This window comes from Akebia trifoliata, chromosome 1 (genome assembly GCF_017979445.1).
Source record: "Akebia trifoliata isolate Shusen 1 chromosome 1, ASM1797944v1, whole genome shotgun sequence".
In the NCBI taxonomy this organism is placed as follows: Eukaryota; Viridiplantae; Streptophyta; class Magnoliopsida; order Ranunculales; family Lardizabalaceae; genus Akebia; species Akebia trifoliata.
Genome location: NC_141375.1, coordinates 21,871,052 through 21,897,081, shown reverse-complemented (window position 1 = coordinate 21,897,081; position 26,030 = coordinate 21,871,052). Strand labels below are relative to the sequence as shown.

The window sequence follows — 26,030 nt, the reverse complement described above, 5'->3', positions numbered from 1 at the left end:
GAAAATGGGGCAAATTGATACAAGGAAACACCTCTATCACTTAATTTCACCTTCTTCTAGATTTTAATCTTCCCAAACCTTTTAACATTTCTTTTATTACACTTTCTATCTTTCTGTTCTCTATTATCTAAAAAAGACTTAGACTTGGAGTTAGACTTATTAAAAAAAAACTCATTTTAAAAGTACTACATAAGTGTACTAATTACTTAAGTTACAAGTCCAACCCATATTACCTTGGACCGACCCAAAAACACACACATTTGGATCGGACCTAATTGATTTGAGTCATACTTCAACAATCTCCACCTTAGCGAAAAAAGTCTTCAATTATTGAAAATGTTGGGACTTTGATGTATTTATAACATCTCCACATTGATGAGAAACCACTTATCTCTATGCACCTCAAGTGGAGAGGTGCCTTCTAATCTCAACAAGCAATGAGATTAAACAAGTTCAAACAATGCTTGAACTTGTCCTTGGTAATTGACTTAGTGAGATCTCCCTTGTTTGCCACTAATGCAAAATGCACCTTATCCTTCCCTCAATACCTTTAAAGTGGTATGATGGTTCTCTTTGACATTTTTTGTGTTATGTTAAAAAGCTTATCATAAACCCTTTGTTGTTGTTGTTGTTCCCTATCAGATGTGCTACCTTCCTCAAATTGAATTTGAGGTATTTCCCTTGTAGTCTTCTCCAAGTTAATAAGAATTTTGGTAACAACTATCTTTTTACCAACAACCAACTTCTCACCACCATATTTCTTGAATTCTCACTTTGTCATGGAACCTTCATCAAATATCACTTTTTTACTAAGGATTTTCTTATTGTTTATTGGATTCCAAAACTTGAATCCCTTCACTCCCTTTTCGAATTCAAGAAAAATGCACTAGAGAGTCTTTGATTGTAATTTTTCTTTCTCATCACCAGGTATGAAAATATATATCTTACATCTGAATACCTCAATGTAGAGTAGTCAACTTCTTTTTTGTCCCTACCTCTTCGGCACACTTAAATTCAAGTAGCTTAGATGGTGTTAACCAAATAACAACCATGGTTAATCAATTCTGTCTAAAATAGTTCAGGCAACCCCGCATGCAGCCTTATGCAACTGTTTTTCTCTATGAGAGTTCTATTTATCCTCTTGACCTCACCATTTTATTGAAGATTTTTCTTCACGGTGAAATTTCTTGTAATGGTTTCTTCTTTGTAAAATTTCAAAAACTTGTCATTTTTGTATTCATCTTCATTATCATTTCTCAAGTATTTGATTTTTTTCTATGTTTAATTTTTTTACTTCGACTTTCCATTGCACAAACTTTGCAAAAACTTCATATTTCTCAGTCATAAAATAAACCCAAATATTTCTTAAACACTTTTGTGAAGTTCACTTAGTAATTTGATCAAACACTTATTGGGTATTTCACCAAACATCTTATATGTAATATTTTCTAAGATCTTGTTTGATAATTGCAATGAAAGATAAACCCAACTAATAGTAGCAAATGCAAAGAAGATAAACACCCACACAAAGAAGGAATAAAAATATAATACCCACAACACAAGATTTTACGTGGATCTCCCAAAGGTTATATCCACGGAGGTATGAGCATTACAGTTCAATTTCACTATGAATAAAATGAGGTAAATCAATATAAGGAAACACCTCTATCACTTAGCTTCATTTTCTTTTAGATCTCAATTTTCCCAAACCTCTCATCATCTCTTCTCTTCGGTTTTTTTCTTTTACTCTACTTTCCTCTCTATAAAAGACCTTGGATCGATCAAAAAATACACACATTTGGATAGGGCCTAATTGATTTCGAGTCATACTTCAACATTTTTCTCTTTCTTCCTCTTATTTATTTATTTATCTATTTTTTTGTAGAGTCGTTCTAGAGTGATCTCAAGATTGGACCTCATATCGGACATCTTGATGTGAAAGTAGATAGGAACCATAGATGTTTTTTCACTCGTATATCAAGGAAAGCATCTATGATTCTCATACACTTTTCACGTCAGGGTGTGCGATGTGAGGTCCAACCTTGAGGTCACTTCAGTGTTGTTCTTTTTTGTATGCGCTCAATAATGGTTAAATATGATGTATGGGTGGTAGATTAAGTTTTCTATTTTTATTTTTTTTAAATCAATACCCTTTTTAATTTTTTTCCTATTCTACTCTAAAAAACCTCTTCGATTTAGGTTTCTAATCAGGTGAAAGAATTTCTTTGAGAACTAAAGGGATTCATTATGATTTATGATAGTAAAAATGAACAAATAAGAAATGGAAGTTATTATCAAATTGCATTATGAGTCCTTTCTTCTTTTCTCATTTTTTTCTTCGATGGATGGTTTTACACATGAGTATCTCATTTCATTTAGCCCCCAGTTGATATCATGTTCGACTCGTCTGAGTCATTTCGTCTTCCATGTCAAACTATTTAATTCAAATCTAAATTTATTTATTAATATGTATTTATACTTAAATATTATTATTTTATACTATAATGGGATTTGATAGATGCTCACAAAATCTTTATATATATATATATATATATATATAGGGGAATGTTAATGTCCCCATGAGGTTTTGAACGTTAGCATTCCCCTATATATATAACAAATCAGGTTGAAGGTCCAACATGCTAAGTTAGTTAAAATCTACTAATTACAAATCATTAATCTTAGGTGTGGCAATGGGTCGAGTCATGTTGTTTATGAAAATTTACCAAACCCAACCCATTTATAAATAAGTGTACATGACCCAACCCATATATAACCTATTTAATAAAATTCTAATCTTTAGTGGAAAAAATAAGTTCCATGTCCACCACAGAAAATAAAATATCATTACTAAAAATAAAGTCAACCAACTATAAATTAAGTTCAATGGTGAAAAATAAATTTCTTTTAAATTTTGTTGTAAAATTTATAGAAATTTGTCTTTTACAACCATGTGACATCAGATCATGTTTTTAGATACCATAAGGTGATGTGGTCAAAAAACTTTCCTTACTAACTTAGTAAGGAAAGTGTTTTTCAATATTATTATTATTATTATTATTACTAAGTAAAGTGTATTTCATTATTACATGATACATAATAGCCTTACTTGATAAGATCTTAAATCTTAGCTAGAGTTATTTTTCCAATATTAGGAATCAAACACTACATACCTCTAGATTTTATTGAAAAAATTAAAGTAAAGAGATATAAAGAAAAATATTTTTTTCTTCCCAAAAATAACTTAACAATTTATTAATTTAAAAATACGTTAAAACACCATTTATATTTTTATAGAATTTGATATATTAAAAAAATGTAGTATGAAAGAGTAATTTATAGGAAATTATAGAAAAATAAAAGAGTAATTTAAAAAATTCTAAAATTATTGTTGATATATTTAAAATTACATTTTAATGACAGAGTAACTAAACTTGTCTAAATGGGTTGATGCCCAAAACCCAAACCCAACCCATTTAATAATTGTGTTAGACGGGGTTGACACTATTATGACCCAAATTCAATTAGGCTTGACCTCAACCTACTAACTTTGTGTCATTTTCGAGGCATATTCGCAGGTCATGTTGATTGCCACCTCTAATTAATCTTGTTTGTCCAGCACAAAGGAAAGAAAGAAAAAAACAGCATGGATTGGGCATTCTTAAGCCTTAGTCCGATCCTATTTTACTAGACAAATTTTAACCTAGGCTCATCTTTGCGAGCTCAAAATAAAGGCCATAAGCCTTTTTTTTTTTTTTTTTTTTTTTTTGGGGGGGGGGGGGGGGGGGGAGGGATAAGACTAGTTGAGTTAGCAGGCCAACAAGCAAAATTGATAACCTTACTTGTATGGTAACATAATTATTTTATAAATGTCAGGGACAATTCAAGTATTTTTAAGTTCAACTCAGGCATAGTAACCAAGTAATTATTTGGCAAAGGTTAATTTAGATAAAATTGGATTTGAACAAAAAATGGAAAAATCTGATGAATTTACAAATGACGATTTTGTGCTTCTTACCAAAATCCATCATATTTAACTTTCTTAAAACTCTTATATTCATGTTAGGGTTGAGATCCATTGACTCTTAAGAATGACTCATGAAAAAAAACATGATCCTAACCCTTCAAATACAAAATACAATGGTTGAGATTTTTGAGTATCTTGATACACAAATCTTGGAGATACTTATTCTGATGATAAATCTCAACCATTGGATTTTGCATTTAAAGGGTTGGGATCATGTGTTTTTTTTTTTATCATGAGTCATTCTTAGGAGTCAAGGGAACTTGACCCTTCATGTTATATATATAAGATCGCGTTTTGTGTACACATATATCTACTCATATCTCCACAAATTAATATAGCCATTACATTAAACGAAGATCCAACAGTCACGATATAAACTAGAGATCTGTTAAAAGACCACGTGCTTATTGTTTCACTTATAATTTTACACTATTTGTAACTACCTCCCCGTAATTACAAACACCTCCTCATGCCCAATTAAGAAATCGATACTGAAACATAACTCATTCTACATTTTTCTTAGTCTTCATCTCAGGCAAAAATAATTTCAAAATTGCAATTAAGTAACTTTGTTGAGTAATAAATCTATTTGCAAAAGATTTATTACTCACATATAAGGGTGTTAGAAAACGGATCAAACACTTGCAACTTCTAATTTTTTCCTGAATCATTATTCCAGTGTTTTGTGAATAGGAAATGAAGGAAAACAACTCAAGAGTTTGGGAAGTGATATTTTCAAAATGCAAGAATTTCTATAGATCGTCAAATAAGTCGGTTACTAATTCTCAAACAGAGTTGAGCTTTTATCTTGGAAAGATGATTTTATTGGTGTCATTGGTCCAGATCTTGCATATACTATGAACGCCTTAGTTGTACTTGCATCACAGCCATGGACAAATTGATTTCTTGTACTTTGCTCAAAGAAGATGAATGTATGTTTCATACATCTTTGTAACTTGTAAATAATGAAATTCTAGATCTCAATCTTCTTTATGTGTATTCCAATATTGTAGGAGGTCGAGCAACGCCTGAGATGAAAATGAGTTCTTCTTGGGAGTGGTTGTGATGGAGAGGGTTAGGGTTAGGAGAGTGTAGAAGAAAAGCTCTTCTTATGAGTGACTACGATAGAGAGAGGGTTGTAATGCTTATATGTAAAGATCCGCTTGAACCGTGATGATCGTCTGAACTATGTTCTTCTTACAAGTGACTGCTATGGTGAGCGTTAGGAGAGTGAGGGAGAAGATGAGTTCAAGATAGAGAGGGTTAGAGCATAAAAAGAGTGAAGAAGAGGGTTGTTTATGACGTGAGGAGGAACTTACAAATAGTGTAAAATTATAAGTGAAACAATGAACACGAGGTCTTGTAACAGATCTCTAGTTTATGTCGTGACCATTGGATCTCCGTTTTATCCGACGACTATGTTGATTTGTGGAGATATGAGTAGATATATGTATATAATTCAGGTGCCAACTATTTGGCCAACGTCTTTGTCCGACATGGGTTAGAAGTTTCAAAATGGGCTAATTTTTTATGAGGATGATCTCTATGATGATGAGATCATCCTAAAAAAAAAACAATGAATTTCGAAACTACTAACCTCATCAAAAGAGGTTTACAAAAAATGGATGATCCATGATTCTTCCACTCATAAACATGGGGTTATTAGTTTCAAAATTGATTGATGTTTTGTGAGAATGATCTCCTCGTCATAGAGATTGTTCTCACCAAAAATTAGCTTATTATGAAACTTCTAACCCATATAAGGCAAAACATGGTGGCCAAAATGTTGGCACCAGAACGGGGTCATATATATATATATATATGGTCAAGATCTACAACGTGTTTTGTCTTATGTGGGCTGAAAGTTTCGGATTGAACTGATTTTTGGTGATGATGGTCTTTATGATGAGGAGATCATCCTCACAAAAAATCAGCTCAATCCGAAAATTTTAACCCACATAGGACAAAACACATTGTAGATATATGAGTATATATATATATATATATATATATATATATATATATATATAGGGTCCCGTTCGCCACCCTTAGTTTTACCACACACTTTAACAAACGCGTTTTGTCTTACATGGGTTAGAAGTTTCGGAATGAGCTGATTTTTGGTGAGGATGATCTCTATGGTGAGGAGATCATCCTCACCAAAAATCAGCTCATTCCAAAACTTCTAACCCCGTCAAAATTGATTTACAAAAAATGGACGGTCCACGATTTTTCAACGTGTAAACATGTGGCTAAACATTTCGGAATGGGCTGATTTTTGGGGAGGATGATCTTCTAATCATAGAGATCATCCTCACCAAAAATCAGCTCATTCCAAAACTTCTAACCCATGTAGGACAAAAAACGTTTGTTAAAGTGTGTGGTAAAACTTAGGGTGCTGAACATTTCCCATATATATATATATGTGTGTATGCGGATCTAGATCTATATATATATGGGGGCGGTTCAAGGGACATATGTAAAAACAATGGTTTTTCAAAATATGGGTTAGAGGTTTTAGATTGAGCTGATTTTTTGCGAGGATGATCACTATGATGAGAAGATCATCCTCACAAAAAATCAACTCAATCTATCCATTAAAAGTGATTTACAAATTATTGACAAAAATTAATAAAAAATTGACGGTCCACATTCTAAATCACTTTTAATGGGTTAGAAGTTTTAGATTGGACTGATTTTTTTTTCGGATGATCTTCCCATTATAGAGATCATCCTCACAAAAAATCAGCTCAATCCGAAACTTCTAACTAATATTTTAAAATTTTATTAATGTTTCATTATTTTTACATATATTTTTTCATATGGCCCTTGATCTTGACCCCATATATATATATATATATATGGGGAGTGGTTCAGCAGCCCTAAAGTTTGCCAAACATTTTTCAAAACATGGGTTATAAGTTTTGGAATTAGTTGATTTTTTGTGAGGATGATCTTTATGATGAGGATATCATCCTCACCAAAAATTAGCCTATTCCAAAACTTCTAACCCTATCAATGAGGAGATCATCCTCACAAAAAATTAGCCTATTCCAAAACTTCTAACCCTATCAAAAGTGATTTACAAAAATTGGACGGTCCACGATTCTTCAATTTGTAAACTAGGGTTAGAAATTTCAAAATGAGCTGATTTATAGAGAGGATGATATCTTCACCGTAGAGATCATCCTCACAAAAAATCAACTCATTTCAAAGCTTCTAACCCATGTTTTGAAAAATGTTTGGCAAACTTTATGGGTGTTGAACCGCTCCCATATATATATATCCAGTTCATGGGACAACAATTTTATAACAATGTTTTGTCTTTTATGGCTTAAAAGTTTCGAAATGGGCTGATTTTTTGTGAGGATAATCTCCTCATAAAAAATCAACTCATTTCGAACTTCTAACCCCATTAAAAGTGATTTACAAAATAATAAACAGTCTACGATTCTTCAATTTGTAAATTGTGGTTAGAAGTTTTGGAATAGGCTGAGTTTTGATGAGGATGATCTCCTCACCATATACTTACAAAAAATCAGTTCATTTCGAAATTTCTAACCCCATCAAAAGTGGTTTACAAAAACTCGTTGTCATAGATTTTGTCCTATGAACCATTCCCTATCCATATATGGGGGGCGTTTGGCTCATAATCTTATTCTCACAAAAGTCTCATAAAACATTTTTCTTATGTGGCTTAAAAGTTTCAGATAGGGCTGATTTTTTGTGATGATGATCTCTATGATGAGGAGATCATCCTCAGAAAAACTCGGTCGAATATGAAAATTTTAAGTCCATCAAAAGTGATTTAGAATTGTGAACCGTCGATTGTTTATCGAAAATTTGTAAATCACTTTTGATGGATTTAGAAGTTTCAGATCAACTGATTTTTGATGCGGTTGATCTCCTCACCATAGAGATCATCCTCACACAATATTAGTCTAATCTGAAACTTTTAAATCACATAGAACAAAACCTGTTATGAGGCAAATGCCACCCTCTATCTATCTATATATATGGGTCAGGATCCCTTGACTCCTAAGAATGACTTATGAAAAAACACATGATCCCAATCCTTTAAATGTAAAATCCAATAATTGAGATGTATCCTTGAGATAAGTACCACTTAGATTTGTGTTACTAAGATACTCATAAATCTCAATAATTGGATTTTGTGCTTAAAGGGTTGGGATCATGTATTTTTTTCATTAATCATTTTTAGGAGTCAACGGATCCCAACCCCATATATATTGAATCAAGATACTTTGACTATCCCACGTGGCGCGCTCAATCGACTTTCTTAATGTGATAACTTCGAAATTGTAGATTTGTACATCTCGGAATAAAAAATGCACTTCCTCATACAAATGTGTATCGAGGTATATATATATATATATCTACAATTCCCGAACTTATCACATCAAGAGAGTCAATTAAGTGTGCCACGTGAGGTAGTTAGATTATCACGACTCAAATATATTTATTGAGGGTGAAAAGTAAAAAATCTGAACCTATTCAACATTTAATCAATAAATTATCAAATAATTTGTTGATCCGTGAATTTAATAAGTTAATCCCTTATTAGGAGAATTTTAGAAGTATTGAAAATATTTCAGAAAATTCGTGACCACGCTCATAAGACACACAGGTGATGTTCTTTTTAACATCTTGCATATATGTCAATGACGGCCTGATAAGGTCAAAGGACATATCTTATGCACAGAGCACTCGCTATCTATAACGAGTCCGACTTTGACGCGGCTCGCCCCGCTTCAAATTTCGAAGAAACCCTCTTCATTACTCGACACATGGCATGTTTTTTTGTTTTCAGCCTCAAATTTCTGTCAAAATTTTAAATACCTCCTTTTAAAATACCACGTGGAATCCAATTGAGAGGGTATCTTCAAAACTTTGAAACGGACTAGCTGCTTCAAAGTTTTTTCCTTATAAAGGATATCTAATAAAAAATTGCTGAAAGTGTTTCCTTATGTAACTCCCACACCAAAAAGGATATCTAATAAAAAAATTCTTGAAACTTGGAAAGAGATTCGATGAACGTTAGTCCCACATTTCTCTAGACCTCACTTGTTAGAAAAAAAAGTAGAATTTAATTTGTTTTAACCCTATATTTTTATGAATATTTGGGATACTTATATTTGAAATTAGTGACATACTTCTTGACCTGGGTCTTCTATTGCAAAATTGAAGGAAAATAATCTTAAAATGCTTTATTTTTATCGCAAACCACATCGATGATATGTCTCTCTTTATTTTTCTCGATATTTGAGATATCTTGTTATATTTTCTAATTGATGACATGATATTATGAAGATAATGATGATGATAATGACATTAACAACAACAATAATGATTTTGTTGACGTAACTTTTCTTTAGTTTATAAGAAAAGATCGAGGTCAAGATGATCATGTCATCAATTTTTTTTTTCTTTAAAAGGTATCTTAATTATTTACCTAAATTTTGGAAGATCACATCTTCATCATATTTGGATAGAAAGTAAGTGAGTAATGTAAATAATTCTAAGTGAAAATAATTTATTAACAAAAAAAAGAAAGTACTCTCTCACTTTTTTTTTTCTTTTTCAAAAAGAAGATTTAATTTTTTCCAAAACAAATTTGTTTCCCTTTCAACTTTCAAAATATAAAAATTTAGTTTTATAAGTTATCCAAAAAACGTCTTATCATCATCATCATCATCATCTTAACCAATTTTGTTTTGTAAGTCATATAACACGTGGCACTTTCACGCTTCCCTATGTTTTCAAATTATATTAAAATGGGACTCCACGTAGACTCTGAGTCACAGCCAAGCTGAACGGCTCAAGAAGGGGACCAACTAGTTGCACATCACTAAGGGTTGACTACACACCAATATAAAAAATCCTTTTTTATTTTTATTTTTAAAATCACTGTTTAACCTATTTATTACACTTTAATACATAAATTTTAAGATTTAAAGCTTATTCATCTTCTTATGTATTTTCTACTCCTAATCTCTATTTATTCTGTATTTTCTTGTGATTGATTTTTCCCATATTCTCTTTGGCTCTAATATAAGATATTGATCATCTAATCTCTATTTAGATTTTCTTTAGATATTAATATGAACTTGTGTTTGGATCTCATTTCTTAGATTCCATGGTCTTTGTTGGTCAGAACCGACCCATTAACACAATTAAGTCGAACGCATTCGTCAATCTCATACCATAAACGGAGGCATGGTTGAGGAAGAAAGGAAATTATAAAAAAAAGAAAAGAAAAAAGAGTGCAACATTTTTTAAATTATTTTTTGGAGTGTTATAATTCAAATGGAGTGCATTTGTCATTTTTAAGTGATGCAGTGCAATGGGCAAGGGGTGGTGTGCAACTACTAAGTCCTTTCAAGAAATTTATGAGCGGCGCGATTTTTGTGGGATTCATGTATGACTCCAAGGGATCCTCGTTCAACCATGCTGACCGATTTTACATTATTATTGTTATATTTTTATCAAAAGAAATAAATAAAATAAATAAGGTATTAAAACTTAAAACAGTCGTCTCAAACTCATCCTCTCTTGGACTCTCTCTCTCTCTCTCTCTCTGCAAGAGCTTGGATGCTTAGGTGATTAGTGGAGAAAGATGAGTATCAAGCAACTCCTTCGATCCAATCTCACTACCCAGGTTTTGAATTTTCCATTTTTACAATTTTACAAGTTTTATTCCCTTGTAGATCAGTCCTCTTTTTTTTTTTTTTTTTTTCAAATAAAATATATACTCTGTGCTCCACAGATTGGTTGTTCATAGTTAATAAATAAAATTTTCGATTAATACCCACTAATCTTTTCATCTTTTTTTTTTCACTTCAATCACATTTCTTATATATTTGGAATGGATGATATAGTGTTAATCTGATGAATCAATCTTATATTTTTCAGGGATATTGTGTTTTATTTTTCCCACTTCACGAGTTGGTTCATTTTATGAGTTTTACACTAATCTTAGAAAACCAAGATCATTATTCAGTGTCATTTTGAATATTTTTTTCTTGAGTGTTCAAGTGTTTCATTGATTAATTATGAATATTGTCTAGTTTTATATCCAGGCTGCTCAATTCTTGGTCCAACTTTCAACATTTGATCTTTGGGTTAGTGGTGAAGAAACTCTGCTAAGTCTTTTTTTTTTTTTTTCTCCTTTATCCCTCAGTCCCGATTTGTCGGCTTTCACGTTGACTCATCTTTGTTGGTGATCGCTTAGAGCCCCTCTTCCATCAATAGGTACTCCGAACACGTCAACCACACAGCCTAGCATTGCCTTATACTTCATATTGTTCAGCTTGGATCAATAGTTGTTGAGCAGAGTTTTCAGTAAATGGTTTAAAAAGCACAGTTTTTTAGGGCTCATGAGAACATCACACACAGGGCCGGAGCCAGGATTTTCTGTCTGTGGGGGCTAAGAGTGCTAAAGATGGTCGAGCAATATTCTTGGGCTCAGCACCCCAAACATTATGATAGAAGATAAAATTTGTTTCTTGTTTGGGGAATTAAAGACCCTCCATACATAAACAATGCAAAAAAAAAGGGGATAATTTGTATATGTCTATACATCAATTGGCATTCATCATCTATAAAATAGGATTCTCAAAAGAAGCTATTCCTCAACTTTTTTTTTTAATGCTCTGTAGGTCAACTAAAAATCAAATTCAATATGTTTCAAAAGGCCAATATTGAGTTCTGAACCATAGATTTTTTTGCACCAACTTCAGCCACATGATCAATTTATCATATTTGCATCGGTGGGTTTTGGGAGCATCTTAGCAATCGGGAACTGTGGATATATATCGATGCAAAATAAGATATTTTTTCTGGTATAAAGAACCCTATCTGATTTAGCCGAATTAAACAATAACAGTTCTAATGTTGGAAAGTACTTAAAACAATTGGCGTAAATTATTTTGAGTCAATTCTATAAGTCGACTAAAAAAATTGGCCAAAGAAACAAGGAAATTGAACGAGCAGAATCTTTAAGGTTCAAAATTAGGGTAAAAATATATACCCTATTTTACTAAAAAATTTGAAGGTTGAAGGTGATGGGTTCTTGGGAGAAAAACCAACAGATTTTTGTTAGAAGTTTTGAAGTTGACAAATTTTCTAGGAAAAAAAGGTTTTAGTTAAAGGTTGAGTACCATGTCTTACTCTTTAGGTTTGAATGTTGAAGGTGAAAAGTTTTTGGGAGAAAAACCAATGATTTTAGTTAGCATCTTTGAAGATGAAAAATTTTCTTGAAAAAAAAAGGAATTTTGGCTAGAGGTTGAAGACAATATCTTATTCTTCGTGTTTGAAGGTTGAATATGATGGACTTTCGGGAAAAAAAAGACAAGGTTTTTTGGTTAAAATCTTTGAAATGGATTTTCTGGGAAAGGGAATTTTGGTTAGAGGTTGAAGGCAAGGGTATTTCAATCATTTCACATTGGTTTATGTGTTTCTTAGGCAAAACCTATGTCCAAGGGGCATGTCATTACTTTGGAAACACATGGTGGTATCTCTAACATTGACCAAAATGTGGAGAGATTTTCTAAATTACCTTTATAAAAAAAAAAAAAAAAGCAAAAATCTAGTTCAATGGGCATGTCATCACTTTGAAAACACAAGTGATATATCTAATATTGACCAAAATGTTGGGGTTTTCTAAATTACCCTTTTTTAGTACTTCAGTGGGGGTTCCGCCCCAGTTGAAAACACAGGGTGGTAATTTTAATATTGACCAAAATGTGAGGGGAATTATTAAATTATCTTTTTTTTTAACTTCAGTGGGGGCTATACCCCACTCGCTCCTACGTAGCTCCGCCCCTGATCACACATTCATTTTCTTTTTCCCTATTGATTTATTAACTAATTGTATTATATATGTTTCTTTAAGGTTTTTGTGGTGTGGGTTTTGATTAATTTTAGTAAAATGATTTCTAATTTTTCTGTAAAATTTTGTATATTTCATTATTATTTCTAAAATTTTACGATTTATAATGCAGAAAAATTGTATCTAATTTGGGCATTTATAGTTGAGAAATCGCAATAAATTACAAATTTTGCTTACATATAAATATAATAATGTTAAACAAAATTGAACATGAAAGGTCAATCGTGATTACTCCCTTAACTTGATACAGAGAAGATTTTCTTAATAAGTATGGTACTCCATTGCCAGATGCAATATATACATTCTTCATATTGTAGTTTTTATTGTCTATAACAGATTTTTGTAGTTGTGTAATTTCTATGGTACATTCTTCATATATAACAACTAGTTGTCTTTCTACTTATGTTCAACTACAATTTTTCTGCATTATACTTCATAAATATTTCTGTACAAGTTTGCCACTTCATTGCAAAATTCAATGTATTACATTCTTCATATTGTAGTTTTATATTGTTTATAATAGTTTTTCATAGTTGTGTAATTTCTATGTTGCATATATGCTTGCTTCGGGCTTTTTTGCTTCAATAATGTTCTGTTTCTTCTCCTACAGACTGGTGCATATGTAAGGCATGTTGCAGCTTCTGGAAGATTTCAGGAGCATTTGCTTTGGGCTCCCAAATTTGCCCGATCGAATAGTACAGAGTCGACTCTGCAGAAGGAGGACTTGACACCAATTGAGTTAAAAGATGAGAAAGGGTATGCAGTTCTCCCTTTGTATCACATGATATTTGCATCAAGCATTTGATTCTTTCTTTCTCGATCTTCCCGTGCCATGTTCATGTATAATTGTGTGCATTTATTGAATGTGTTTCTTTATTCACCATGTGAAGCTACTCGTGCACACACACATGCACATGTTTATATGTGTCAAATTCAACACTTTAAAAGGACACACTCATAGGGCTCACATGGAGATTGAGTCAAGGGCTGATTCTCGGGGAAGACGATCTACTCACAATGGAGATCCTCCTCACAAAACTGGAAAAAAAAATGTTGTTTCTTCAACTTCTGACTAGCGGACCTTTTATCATTTTACTCATGAGATAAGGCTAGAAATGTTGGAATGAGGTAATTTTTTGTTAGTATGATCTCCATGGTAAAGAGATGATTCTTGCCAAGAATCAGTCCTTATCTCTATATGGGCACCACAAAATTATTATTTTTGTCTATTCTTGTAATTATATCCAGATGATATTTATACAATGTTGTTTCCTTCGTTAAATTATATCTTCAACCTCAGGTTTAAGGGGCATGACATGTTGGCACCATTCACTTCTGGGCGGCAGACCACCGATTTTCATCCCCTAGTAATTGAAAAGTCCGAGGTAATAACCTTTATTTTTTTTATCCATCTGTTTTCCGAATTAAACTAATCACTCCAATCTAAGATTAAAGGAAGCCAACTCAAGTTCTTTTTTTGCACTTGTGTGCACATACCTTTTTTTATTTGTTTTTGTTCTTTTTATTTTTTTTGTTAGCACTACATCTATGCTGAATTGATGTTCTAATTCTTATTTTCCCTTTGAGAGGTTTTAGCTTCCTACTTGAAAGCTCTTTGTACGCTAACAATATGATACAATCATTTCTTGTAGGGCTCTTACGTTTATGACACCAACGGGAAGAAATATCTTGATTCTCTTGCTGGTCTATGGTGCACAGCATTAGGTACTCACAATATGCCATCATATTTTAAACTCTCTCTCTCTCTCTCTCTCTCTCTCTCTCTCTCTCATAATTTACAAGATTTTCTGTCTATATTTACTAGTGGAAAGTTAGCATTATTTCTAAGTCACGCCATTTCATGTTATTTATTGCAATTTACATTTTTTATTGTAATCGAATAAAAACTTATGACGTGTAGTTGCATCTGGAATTTGTGGAGATACATCGAAGGTCTCTGAGAGCGGCAATGGGTTTCAAATGTACATTTTTTAGAAGAAAAGGAACGTTTTGTTTTCCTGCTAGATGTTTTTGCGAAGTTGAATGTCGGGAGACGAGTCTTTTAGCACAAGGGATTTGGAGCCGCTTTTTAGAAGGCATCTGAATGACTAGGACTTGGAAATTCTGTAAGCAGTTTTGATCCAAAATAAATTTAAGGGTAGTCGTTGGTGGAAGTGAGACAAAAGGGAAGTCTGACATCAGTTCTTTTGCTAAAACCATTCTGGAATCAATAGGTTCAAGAAACTCTTCCTATCTAGTGAAATTTATTTGGGGTAATTCGGTTCCTTCTAAGGTGGCATGCATTCTTTCTATGGACAGCCACTCAATTTTTAAGTATGGATCACGTAATGGACCAGTGATTATCATGTGTTTTCCAGCAAAAGTAGTTTGGAACCAAGAAACCACGTTCTTCTTAAATGTACTTAAACTTCATATTTGTGACAGTATTTTTTCTCGGATTTTGGAATTAGTTGGCTATTTTTAGGAACTTGATTGAGCTTGTCTACTTTAGACAGAAAATCAACATGTAGTCAGGGATGTATTTTACATAAACCCTTTCATTTTCTTCATATTGGAGTGAAAGAAAATGTAGGATCTCTGAAAATGTAGAAGGTCAAGTAAAAGGTCTACTTTGGAGCTCGATTCTTGAGAAACTCTAGGAAGTCTCATATAGTGCTTTTCTTTCTTCAAATTGGAGGTCTCCAATCCTCAAGAATGTTTGAAGGGGTTGAGTTTTTGATTGAATAGTGTTTTTTCTATCAGTTTGTTTTATTCCAGGCTTGATGTTCAGATAAATGAGATTTTTTCCTTCCCTACTCTTTTGGAGCTCATAAGTTCTATTGAAGGTGGCCTCTTAAACATGGTTAATATTTGCATTGTGTGTAAAATGAGTAGGGTAATTGGTTAATCATCTTTTTTTGCACAGCATCTATAAAAAAGGAAAATGTCTAATTGTTTCATTCCCTTAATCTCTTTCAAATACATTGGTCTTTTCACCCTTGTGTGCTTGCCTTTTTCTGATTTGGCAATTGTCACCATCAGTTTCAAGAGGAAGTATTCTTTGTAGAGTGATCCATTCGCATTTGTTGGAGTCTTTCGCAGGAGAGAAATAGGAATTTTTTTTTACGGGGAGGAGATTTCGATTCCTAACTGCATCATCGATACCAAGGCTCTTCTCTTTAGATGGGAGTCTATGTTGTATAACAACTCCTAGGCATATTTGATTTTGGTTTGGTTATCATTGTCTAATTTTTGGCTAGTCATCTCTGCTACCTCTCTTGCATTGTTTCTCTCTCTCTATATGTATCTCTTTACCCATAAAAAAGTGTTTTATTTTTTCTCTAACAAAAAACAATATAATGAGAATGACCAATTTCATGCACTTAATATTAATTTGTGAATTTTTTCAGGTGGAAATGAACCCCGACTCGTTGCTGCTGCAACTAAACAATTGAATACCTTGCCATTTTATCACTCCTTTTGGAACCGTACCACAAAACCCTCATTGGTATTCATGAATTGTCTTGGACTTCTTGTGTGTTTAATAAATGTTGCATTTGATTTTTTATTATTATTATATTCGATTAACACTGTTTGTTACTTTTTCCAATTATTGTATGGTTGAATATTTAAGTCTTCAAGTAAAGTTTTCAAGTTGCTATCATATTTTCATATCACTCTATTGTATATTGAATTATGCTTCATGACATATGGGGTATAAAGACTCACTAGTCAAAGATGATATAGGGGATAGATGATAGTGTGGCGTGGACTCCAAATTTAGGATAAATTTCAATGATTGGGAAGTAGAAAGTGTGGGCAGAGTGTTAGGTTTTTTTATGGAGTTAGGTGATCCTTGGGAGAGAAGTATCCCTCTTTCCTTTAGTGGTAATTCTGAAGGGCGTTTTAGGAATATCTAGCAAGACTTGTTTGTCAATTGGGACAGATATGAATCTTTTATTTGGGGAGGTGTGCTATCAATGTTTCCCTATTTGGTATCTTGTATAAAGGAAACTTATGTGTGGCTTCTTCAGATTTCTTGACCCTTTTATTAATAAAATTTTAATTTCTACAAAGATTTTTTTATGGGTACTAGTCTAATGTGTAATTGATATGTTGAGAACTACTACATTCCACACTAGCTGCATACATTTTCCACTTGAAAGATGCTCTCCAATGCATGTACATGATTTTTTTTTTCTTGTGTGTGTCCCACAGGATCTGGCAACGGAGCTTCTCGAGATTTTTACAGCCAAAAAAATGGGAAAAGTTTTCTTTACAAATAGTGGTTCAGAAGCTAATGATTCTCAGGTGTGTTCATGCATTTGGGCAGATTTTAAGTTTTCAATTAAGATACATTATCAAATCACATCATGAGGTTGAAAGCATGGATTGAGTTTGAAATAAAAGATCTAACAACACATTCCTCGACAAAACTGTAAATGGAGTTGAATAGAGTAGTATGACTCAAATTGCCGACCCTATTTGGGATAAAGCATAGATAATGAGAGCAGTGATTGCACAGTGTCATGTATTATTTTTTTATCTGATGACATGAGTCCAGTGGATGAACAAGTGCATGGACACACATACACACAAAGTAATAGTTTGAGCACCAAAGCACTAGTTTAGAACTTTAAAGAGTGGAGCACTATCCTAAATTTAGAGAAACTAACAATTGACATCCCCCAAATGGTCTGAATTCCTTTGTACAGAACCATTAGCATCCTGAATAGAAGATATACTGACATGTCCACTTATCCCACAACTAGTTTTTCTTGGAAAAAGAAATCGTTCTCAGATAACTTGTCCCATAATATTCCTCTATCACTCAGTTTGAGGCTAACACTATTCAAAGTTGTCGTCATGAAAAACAAAGTTTTCAAGCATCCTGTTCATTTGAAAGTTCATTTTATGCACCATTGATCAATTGAAGGAGATGGAGATTCTTAATTACATCCCTTGATCATTGGGAACACCCTTTGTTCCACTCTCAGATCATTAAAATAAGATATCCTTCACCCTATTCAATTGATTAATTCTCACCCTTGAACAAGGGCTTTAATTTGGTGGTGTGGACACTTCAACACCAAGGAAGTTTTGTTGCATCACCTAGTGAAGTTAAGGTGGCTATATGTAGGGGGTGATTATTCACTGTATTTGCTGTTGAGTTATACTCCCTAAGGTGAAGGATAGGATGATGGGATAACAACAAAATGTTCATATTGCAAACGTGTCTTGTTTTTGGGCTGGGTTGACACATTTCACTAAATGTCACATCCTCATGGGGCTCACATGGAGATGAATCAAGGGCTGATTTGTGTTGGAACATTATTCTCACCATAGAGATCATCCTCATAAAAACTAATCCCCTTTTGAAATTTCCAACCCTATCAAATGTGGAGTTCAATTAAAGAATGAAATGGACTGTCCTCAAGTCAACTAGTAATCCAAATTCTATTAAGCTAGAAATGCAAGTATGGGATGATTTTTACTGAGAAAGATCTCCAGGTTGGCGTGATCATCCTCAACAAAAATGAGCCTTTGACTGTGGGCCTCACGAGTGTGTCAAAAACCAAAGAGTGTGATAAGTAAGATGTGAGATCCGATATCTGACCTGCCCTTTGGTAAGTCATGGACGACTTCTAGCTGCCTGGTAGGTAACTCACAAAATGTGTCAACAATTCCTGATCCTTTTTTATATACTTAAGGGTAATGCATGTGCTCAGTAAGTAATGTAATTGTGTGGTTTTCCATTTAAACTAATTGAATAAAATTTGCAAAAGCAATTGCAAATTTATTAAAAGGGTTAGTAGGGAGGTAAAATAGCTATTTGTGCATCACGTTGGTGCAAAAACTCTAGTTTTTAAGGGCATTATATGAAATTTTGTATAATAACTTTATGTTTAGATAAAAACATTAGTAATACATATTCTCATGAAGATCTCGAAGAGAGTATTCTAATATTATTACTTTTATTGCAAAAGAACTTGTAGAACAAAATTTTTAGCACATTGAAAATTCCAAACAAATTAAAATGGCTTTTGTAAAACGGAGGGGAAAGAGACACATCTGGCTCACAAGGACGATTTGCATTGTCTCTGAAATTACCAGACAATAATATAAGAGATACTTTTCTTATCCATTCCTTTCCTAGAGAAGTGGGAACTTAGCCAATTAAAGACTTCTATAAGAACTTTGTAAAACAGGGGAGTCATTTTGTGTGTAGGAAAAGTGTTATTATGTGACCTTGGCTTCCAAATTAGCCTAAAATGAAAATTTTGTAAGATAGAAGAAAGCCAGCTATGCTTTATTGAGATGGATGTTGGGCGATCAAGAAATGCAATCTTTATAGATTGTGCATTGGAGAAATTTGAATGCTGAGATGGATGAGTAGAAAGACTGAAAGGTGCATAAATGAATGCATTCGTGAAAATGAAGGAGTGGCCCTAACAAGTGACAAACTTAGGGAAAACCTCAATGGATATGGTTTGATCATGTGCAATGAAGATTGATAATAGCCCCTATTTTAAGGAATTTACAAGATGAAGAGTTTAAAAGGGCGACCAAAAGACCCAAAGAGATGTGGATTGAGGTAACGATTGTGGATATGATATGAACACATTTGGAATGTCTTTAAACAAAATTATATGGATAAACATGATTTGTTCAACCATTCCCAAATTTTTGAGATGAGGTTTTGATGGTGATGACTTTTCCCGCCAGCACTGAGTTACTGAACTCATTAAAAACATGCTTACCAATAAAAATAAAATAAAATAAAATTTTACTTATAAAAAAATAAAAAATAGAAGAATTATTCCACTGAGTCACCTAGACTCGCTCAAAGCAGGCATAGTAAGGAAATCATCAGCATGATTGACGTCACCCAGTTAGCTGGAAAACAACTAACCGTACTCCTCTATCGGGTGCGTCATACCCAATTAAGCCCCTTGCCATCTTGTTTTCATAGTTCTTCCCCTCTCCAACAGATCGGTCTTTAGGAGTAGTTGGCTGGTTAGCAAATACGACATCATGGCCTTTACCTTCATGATAGTAGCTTTAACATTGGAATCTGTCTTTAAAAATGTGATAGTTGCACTCTTTTCGTAAGCACCAGACAATTACAAAAGTGGACAACTTCCCGAGTAAATGATTGCCGAAGGTTGCGAATGCGTTGGAATACCAGTCTTCTACTTAGAAAATAACCCTTTTGGATGCACCATCTCATACCAAAGGACTGAAGAAAAGCTTCCTACATTTTATTCGGAACAGCCATTCTACCTATTTGGACTTAAGTTCTCAATTGAAGAAATTAACCAAAGGATAAATGACAACTGAAGCAAGCTTGAAGTAGTCAATCTTTATTGTTATGATATCTGAAAGAATGTAAATCCCATCCTTATTCAGAAAGCATATTTGCCTTCATTTGAAAAATGTTTATCTGAAATAACTTATATCCTGATTCTTGTTCTGTCTGATAGTCCACAATTGGATATCAAACGAATTGTTATACCAGATTTTCATTGACTTAAAAATCTCTTGGTGACCTTAGTAAGATGATTCAGTCAAACTGAACAAGTTGATGAAAAATGATAGCAAAACCAATGGTTGAGATTTATCCTTGAGATAAGTATCTTCAAGATGTGTATTATTGATATATGTATAAATCTCAACCATTGGATTTTGTGTTTACATGGTTAGGATCATGTGTTCCCTCATGAGTCATTCTTCATGCGTATATTATATATATAGGTTGGGTTCAAGGGACAACAAGATTGCCAAAGTTTTTTGTAAACCATTCTTGATGGGGTTAGAAGTTTCGGAATGGGCTGATTTCTTGTGATGATGATCTCTATGGTGAGGAGATCATCTTCGCTAAAAATCAGCCCATTCCGAAACTTCTAACCCCCATCAAAAGTGGTTTACAAATTAACACTAGAAATTGATGGTCCACGATTCTTCAACTTGTAAACTGGGGCTAGAAGTTTCAGAATGGGCTGATTTTTGGTGAGAATGATCTCCTCACCGTATAGATCACCCTCACCAAAAATCAGCCCATTCCGAATCTTCTAGCCCATATTTTACCAAAAACTTTGGGTATCTTGTTGTCCCTTGAACCCGACCCTATATATATTTGCACATTGAATACTGCATGTTGTGACACTCAACCTGAACTAGGGAGTGACTTTCAATCTTATTCTGCCTTTTTTTTCTTCGACTTATTTGGTTGTAGGTGAAGCTGGTTTGGTATTACAACAATGCACTTGGAAGGCCTAATAAGAAGAAATTTATTGCACGGGCAAAATCGTATGTACTTATTTAATCTACTGGAAGCACATTTGGAAATAATCTTAGTAACTTCTATGTTTTTTTTTCTCTTTGGCAGATACCATGGGTCGACCTTAATATCAGCAAGTCTTTCTGGGTAGGGTTTACATTGAAGAGATGTTGTATTCAGTATTTCACATTTGCTTCATAATTTTTTTTTGTGTGGTGGGGGGGGGGGGGGGGGTAAAAACATTCTAGTTCATTAACAAGGTAATTATTTACAGCCTTCCAGCTCTACATCAAAATTTTGATTTGCCAGTACCATTTGTATTGCACACCGACTGCCCTCACTACTGGCGTTTCCACTTACCAGGTTCTTATCTTACCTGTTAAATGTCTGAGCTCATTTGTATAACATTTGACATTTAGTGGGCCTAGACCCATAGCTCCGTTGGTTTGACACATTGCAAAGCAACTTTAAGGTTGTGGGTTCAAGTCCAACTTACCCTTCAAAAAAATATTGACGTTTGGTATTGAGATTTGAGAACAAGTCTAATGTGGGTGCCAGGTGAAACGGAGGAGGAGTTTTCAACTAGGTTAGCCAATAATTTGGAAAATCTTATACTCAAAGAGGGACCAGATACGGTAGGTGTGCTTGTAATATACTCTCACTTTAAGCCTTTGTGTAGTTACATCTGTGATTGCGATTCTGTTGCTGACCTAGTATGGGTGCTTATGTCAGATTGCAGCATTTATCGCTGAGCCTGTCATGGGTGCTGGAGGTGTGATCCCTCCCCCTGCAACTTATTTCGACAAGGTAAGTTATTTTATTTATTTTTTTGATAGATAAAGATAATTTTATTAAAATGAGAGGAGAAAAAAGGGGAGGTCGTGGTGACAATCCGAAGAAGTACAAAGAACCACACCCCCCCGCCCACCCCCCAAACCTAAAAACAAAAAAAGCTATCCTATAGACAAGATACAAAACCTTTCCTATCTAACAATAAAATTCCATTATTGCAATTATATTTTTCTTCCCAAATACCTGTATCATGATTAACATATTTCTCTTAGTAGTCTTCTTCTTTAGAAAGTTATATGATCTTTGCTTCTAGTATTCCCCAAGTGTGGATAAAATTTATCTGTGATCATCATGCTTTATGTCTAATTTGGTGGTGGGAGAGAGGTGGGCTGTCTTCTTATTTATGTCTAATTTGGTGCAGGTTCAAGCTATCGTGAAAAAGTACGACATTCTCTTTATCGCAGATGAGGTATTCTAATCTTCTCTTTCTTTCCACATTTGCAGAATGTCCGAGGCCAACTTTATCTTGAATTTACTTATTTTCCGTCTCAATTTCATTTTAGGTAATATGTGCCTTTGGGAGACTAGGAACAATGTTTGGGTGTGACAAATACAATATTAAACCGGACCTTGTCTCTATAGCAAAGGTAATGTTAGAAAAGATATGAATAAGGGATTTTATTGCACAGATCTCGAAAAATTAATGCATTACGTTCTCAAATTTGAGTTTCCCAGGCGCTTTCATCCGCATATCTGCCCATTGGTGCTGTTCTTGTGAGCCCTGAAATTTCGGAAGTCATACACTCTCAAAGCAATCAACTTGGTTTGTTTATAACTCAATAGTAGTCTCTCTGGTTAATTGGAGATGGTATAATTTTAATATGTTTTTCTATGATCAATGAGATATATATCCCTCTATTGTTATTGCCAGGTTCATTTTCACATGGATTTACTTATTCGGGGCATCCCGTAGCATGTGCTGTTGCATTGGAAGCTGTCAAGATTTACAAGTAGATATTGTCTATGCATGTTTACATTTTACCATTTTTTTGGGTGGTAAGCTTAAGCTTGTCTTATGGGTTTTCAGGGAAAGAAATATTGTTGAGCAAGTCCAGAGCATTGCCCCAAGATTTCAGGATGGCGTTAAAGCCTTTTCTGACAGTCCCATTATTGGGGAGGTACTTTACGCTTTCTAGTTTTAAAATTTTTCTTAGTCCTCAATTTATTTATTTATTGTTTTGGTTTCTAGGCATTTACTTTGTAAAATCTGCTTGATTATGCAGATACGAGGAACTGGTTTGATTCTTGGGACCGAATTCACTGACAATAAGTCTCCTACTGATTTGTTCCCTCCTGAGTGGGGTAGGTTCCATTTATACTTTGCTATTTTAACACTCTAAACTAGGATAATGTGGGTCTTGTGCAAAGAAATTTGGAAGAGAGAGGCCACAAAAAGCTTACTTAAATAAGTACCTCAAAAAATGAGTATCTTTAGTACCCAACAATGGGCCTAATGATGGTCAACAATCCTCCTAGGAGACCTCTTGTGCAAAAAACCAACTAGACAGATGACTATTTTTTTTTTTTTTCAAGTTTAAATAATTATTTGAACCTCTCCGAAAAATAATGCAATGGATTGGTTTTACTTCTAAAATAAATAAGTAAATTGTTTACGTCTTCATCATCAAAACTTACCCAAAAAATTTGGGTTTGGATAATGAATTTTTTCTTCCATTCATTTCTCTCTAAAGTCATGCCTACTATTTATTTATATGTCAATATCTACTTCCACTATTTCAATCCATGTCCTTTGTCTTAAACCTTTTTCTCTTTTAGAAACCTTTAACTGGGGTTGTCGATTTTCATTCTATGTGAACAAATCATCTCGATTAACTTTTATTTTATTTTATCACATATGGGAGCTACTTCTACATCTTCACAAGTGTGTTAATTTCTAATTTTATCTTTCAGAGTTTTTCCACTCATCTTACTCAGTATCATCATATTCTTTGCAATGGATTAGTTGATTCCAATCATCCAATGGAGTCAGTTTTCAGCATATGTCCGCCCCATGTCTTGTTAAATGATGGCTCCCACCCATAACGTATGTTTGTGGCATATTGAGCTATAAAATGGTTAACAGCTTATTTAAGGTCTACCCAATGAGGACCTTAAATATCTTTTTTTTCATTATATATCATATGAATAATTGCGGAAGTGGTCCAGTATTTGTATGACTCGTCATATTTGGTTTCTTCTAATTGTACCTTCTCAACATTACAGGAGTAGGTGCATATTTTGGAGCAGAGTGCGAAAAGCGCGGGATGTTGGTACGTGTTGCTGGCGATAACATAATGATGTCCCCTCCATTTATTATCTCCCCTAAAGAAGTCGATGAGGTATGGAACTACATTGTATCCATTTTAATGGAGTTGTTCCCTAGATTTTTTCATTGTTTATTTTCTAGTATAATTAGAAATTGAAGACAAATCCATTATAAACAAAATAATGGGTTTCAAGATGACAACAAGAACTTGCCTTTGTTGGAGATAGTGTGAACACAGATATGAACTCTCTCGATATTAGAGAACTTGAGTTTGGACAGAGGGGAATGGAGGAACATGATTTGTTTAATTGTGTAACGTCCTCACCCTTGACCAGGTAACAATATTGTCTGCTTTGGGTTTTCCCTCACGGCTTTAAAATGTGTTGTTACAAGGTAAGGGAGTTGGATTATCTATATCCTATAATCTCGAACGTTCCCTAGTCGATGTGGGACTAACTTCATCCCCCTCTGATATTCCACCCCGCATGTGCCCGATCGACCACAAGTCCAGTTAGTAGAGTACTGGTGAGGGTGTGACAAATCGACTCCATAACTTTCGGATAAGGCTTTGGGTAGTATATGAGAATAAAAGCTAGCAAATTATAGCACCCCAATTGCATATTTTAAATTTAAAAAAGATTTGCTCACTCATAATGTCATTGAACAATAAAAAAGACTCGCACTATACGTTTTGAACTCATTAATGGTTGAAATTGCCATTTCAGTTGATAAGCATCTATGGAGAAGCATTGAAAGCGACGGAAGCGAGGGTGAAGGAACTCAAGTCTCAGCATAAGCAGAAATAAACTTTTAAAACATTTTGCATCCTCGTTGTGGCTGATAACGATGAAAAATGGTGGTTTATGCAAGTTAAATATCATCTGTGTGACAATTACATATTTAATAAGCATATATCTGTTTCTGTTAATATTGACATTTAGGTTTTCTTCACTTGTTAATGACATTGTTGTAATATGGTCTCATGGTAATAATATATGTTAATAGTTGAGAATGCTTTAATAAATTAATCTGCTTCCTTCCCTCATTTGTTTTTCTCCACTTACCTTTTTCTTTTAATTAGTCTTATTTTTCTTTTCTTCAGAAAATTTTGTTCTCAAATGTAATGAAACACTATTTATTACAAAAGGGACTATCTAAAAAATAAATAATTAAATAATTAAATCCTCAAATTGATGCAAAAAAGAAAATTTTTAGATTTAATCTCATTATGTTGATTGAAATGGGCTTAAGAATGGTCCATTGTTCACAGAATTGCATATATATGGGTCCCGTTCAGCAACAAACATTTTTCAAAACAGGGGTTAGAGGTTTTGGAATGGGCTGATTTTTCGTGAGGATGATCTCCTCATCAAAAATCGTGGACCATCCATTTTTTGTAAACCATCTTTGATGGGGTTAGAAGTTTTAGAATGGGCTGATTTTTAGTGATGATGATCTCCTCACCGTAGAGATCATCCTCACCAAAAATCAGCTCATTCCAAAACCTCTAACCCATGTTTTGAAAAATGTTTTGCCAAAATGTTTGTTGCTGAACGGGACCCATATATATATATATATTATATATATATATATATATATATATATATCCGTTCAGCAACAAACATTTTTCAAAACATGGGTTAGAGGTTTTTGAATGGGCTCATTTTTGGTGAGGATGATCTTTACGGTGAGG

The 26,030-nt window shown here is 33.7% G+C and overlaps 1 protein-coding gene across 1 annotated transcript; it reads left to right on the top strand.

The window, feature by feature from the left end:
- Nucleotides 1-10,540: 10,540 nt before the first annotated feature.
- On the top strand, nt 10,541-25,382 carry LOC147410940 (gamma aminobutyrate transaminase 1, mitochondrial-like). The gene is made up of 19 exons (XM_086441836.1): nt 10,541-10,706; nt 13,549-13,694; nt 14,239-14,323; nt 14,591-14,663; nt 16,349-16,446; nt 17,157-17,249; nt 21,175-21,248; nt 21,328-21,366; nt 21,494-21,582; nt 21,778-21,854; nt 21,952-22,026; nt 22,433-22,480; nt 22,575-22,658; nt 22,747-22,834; nt 22,943-23,021; nt 23,099-23,189; nt 23,295-23,373; nt 24,295-24,410; nt 25,063-25,382. The coding sequence occupies exons 1-19, from the start codon at nt 10,665-10,667 to the stop codon at nt 25,141-25,143; spliced, it is 1,557 nt and encodes a 518-aa protein (XP_086297962.1). The 5' UTR covers nt 10,541-10,664; the 3' UTR covers nt 25,144-25,382.
- The last annotated feature ends 648 nt before the right edge of the window (nt 25,383-26,030 follow it).

Excerpts from the sequence above, each read along its gene's own strand:
- LOC147410940 (XM_086441836.1), top strand. The coding sequence starts at position 10,665 with ATGAGTATCAAGCAACTCCTTCGATCCAATCTCACTACCCAG. Across the intron at positions 10,707-13,548 it reads GATCCAATCTCACTACCCAG|ACTGGTGCATATGTAAGGCA; the intron begins GTTTTGAATTTT and ends CTTCTCCTACAG. Across the intron at positions 21,583-21,777 it reads CTGGCGTTTCCACTTACCAG|GTGAAACGGAGGAGGAGTTT; the intron begins GTTCTTATCTTA and ends TGTGGGTGCCAG.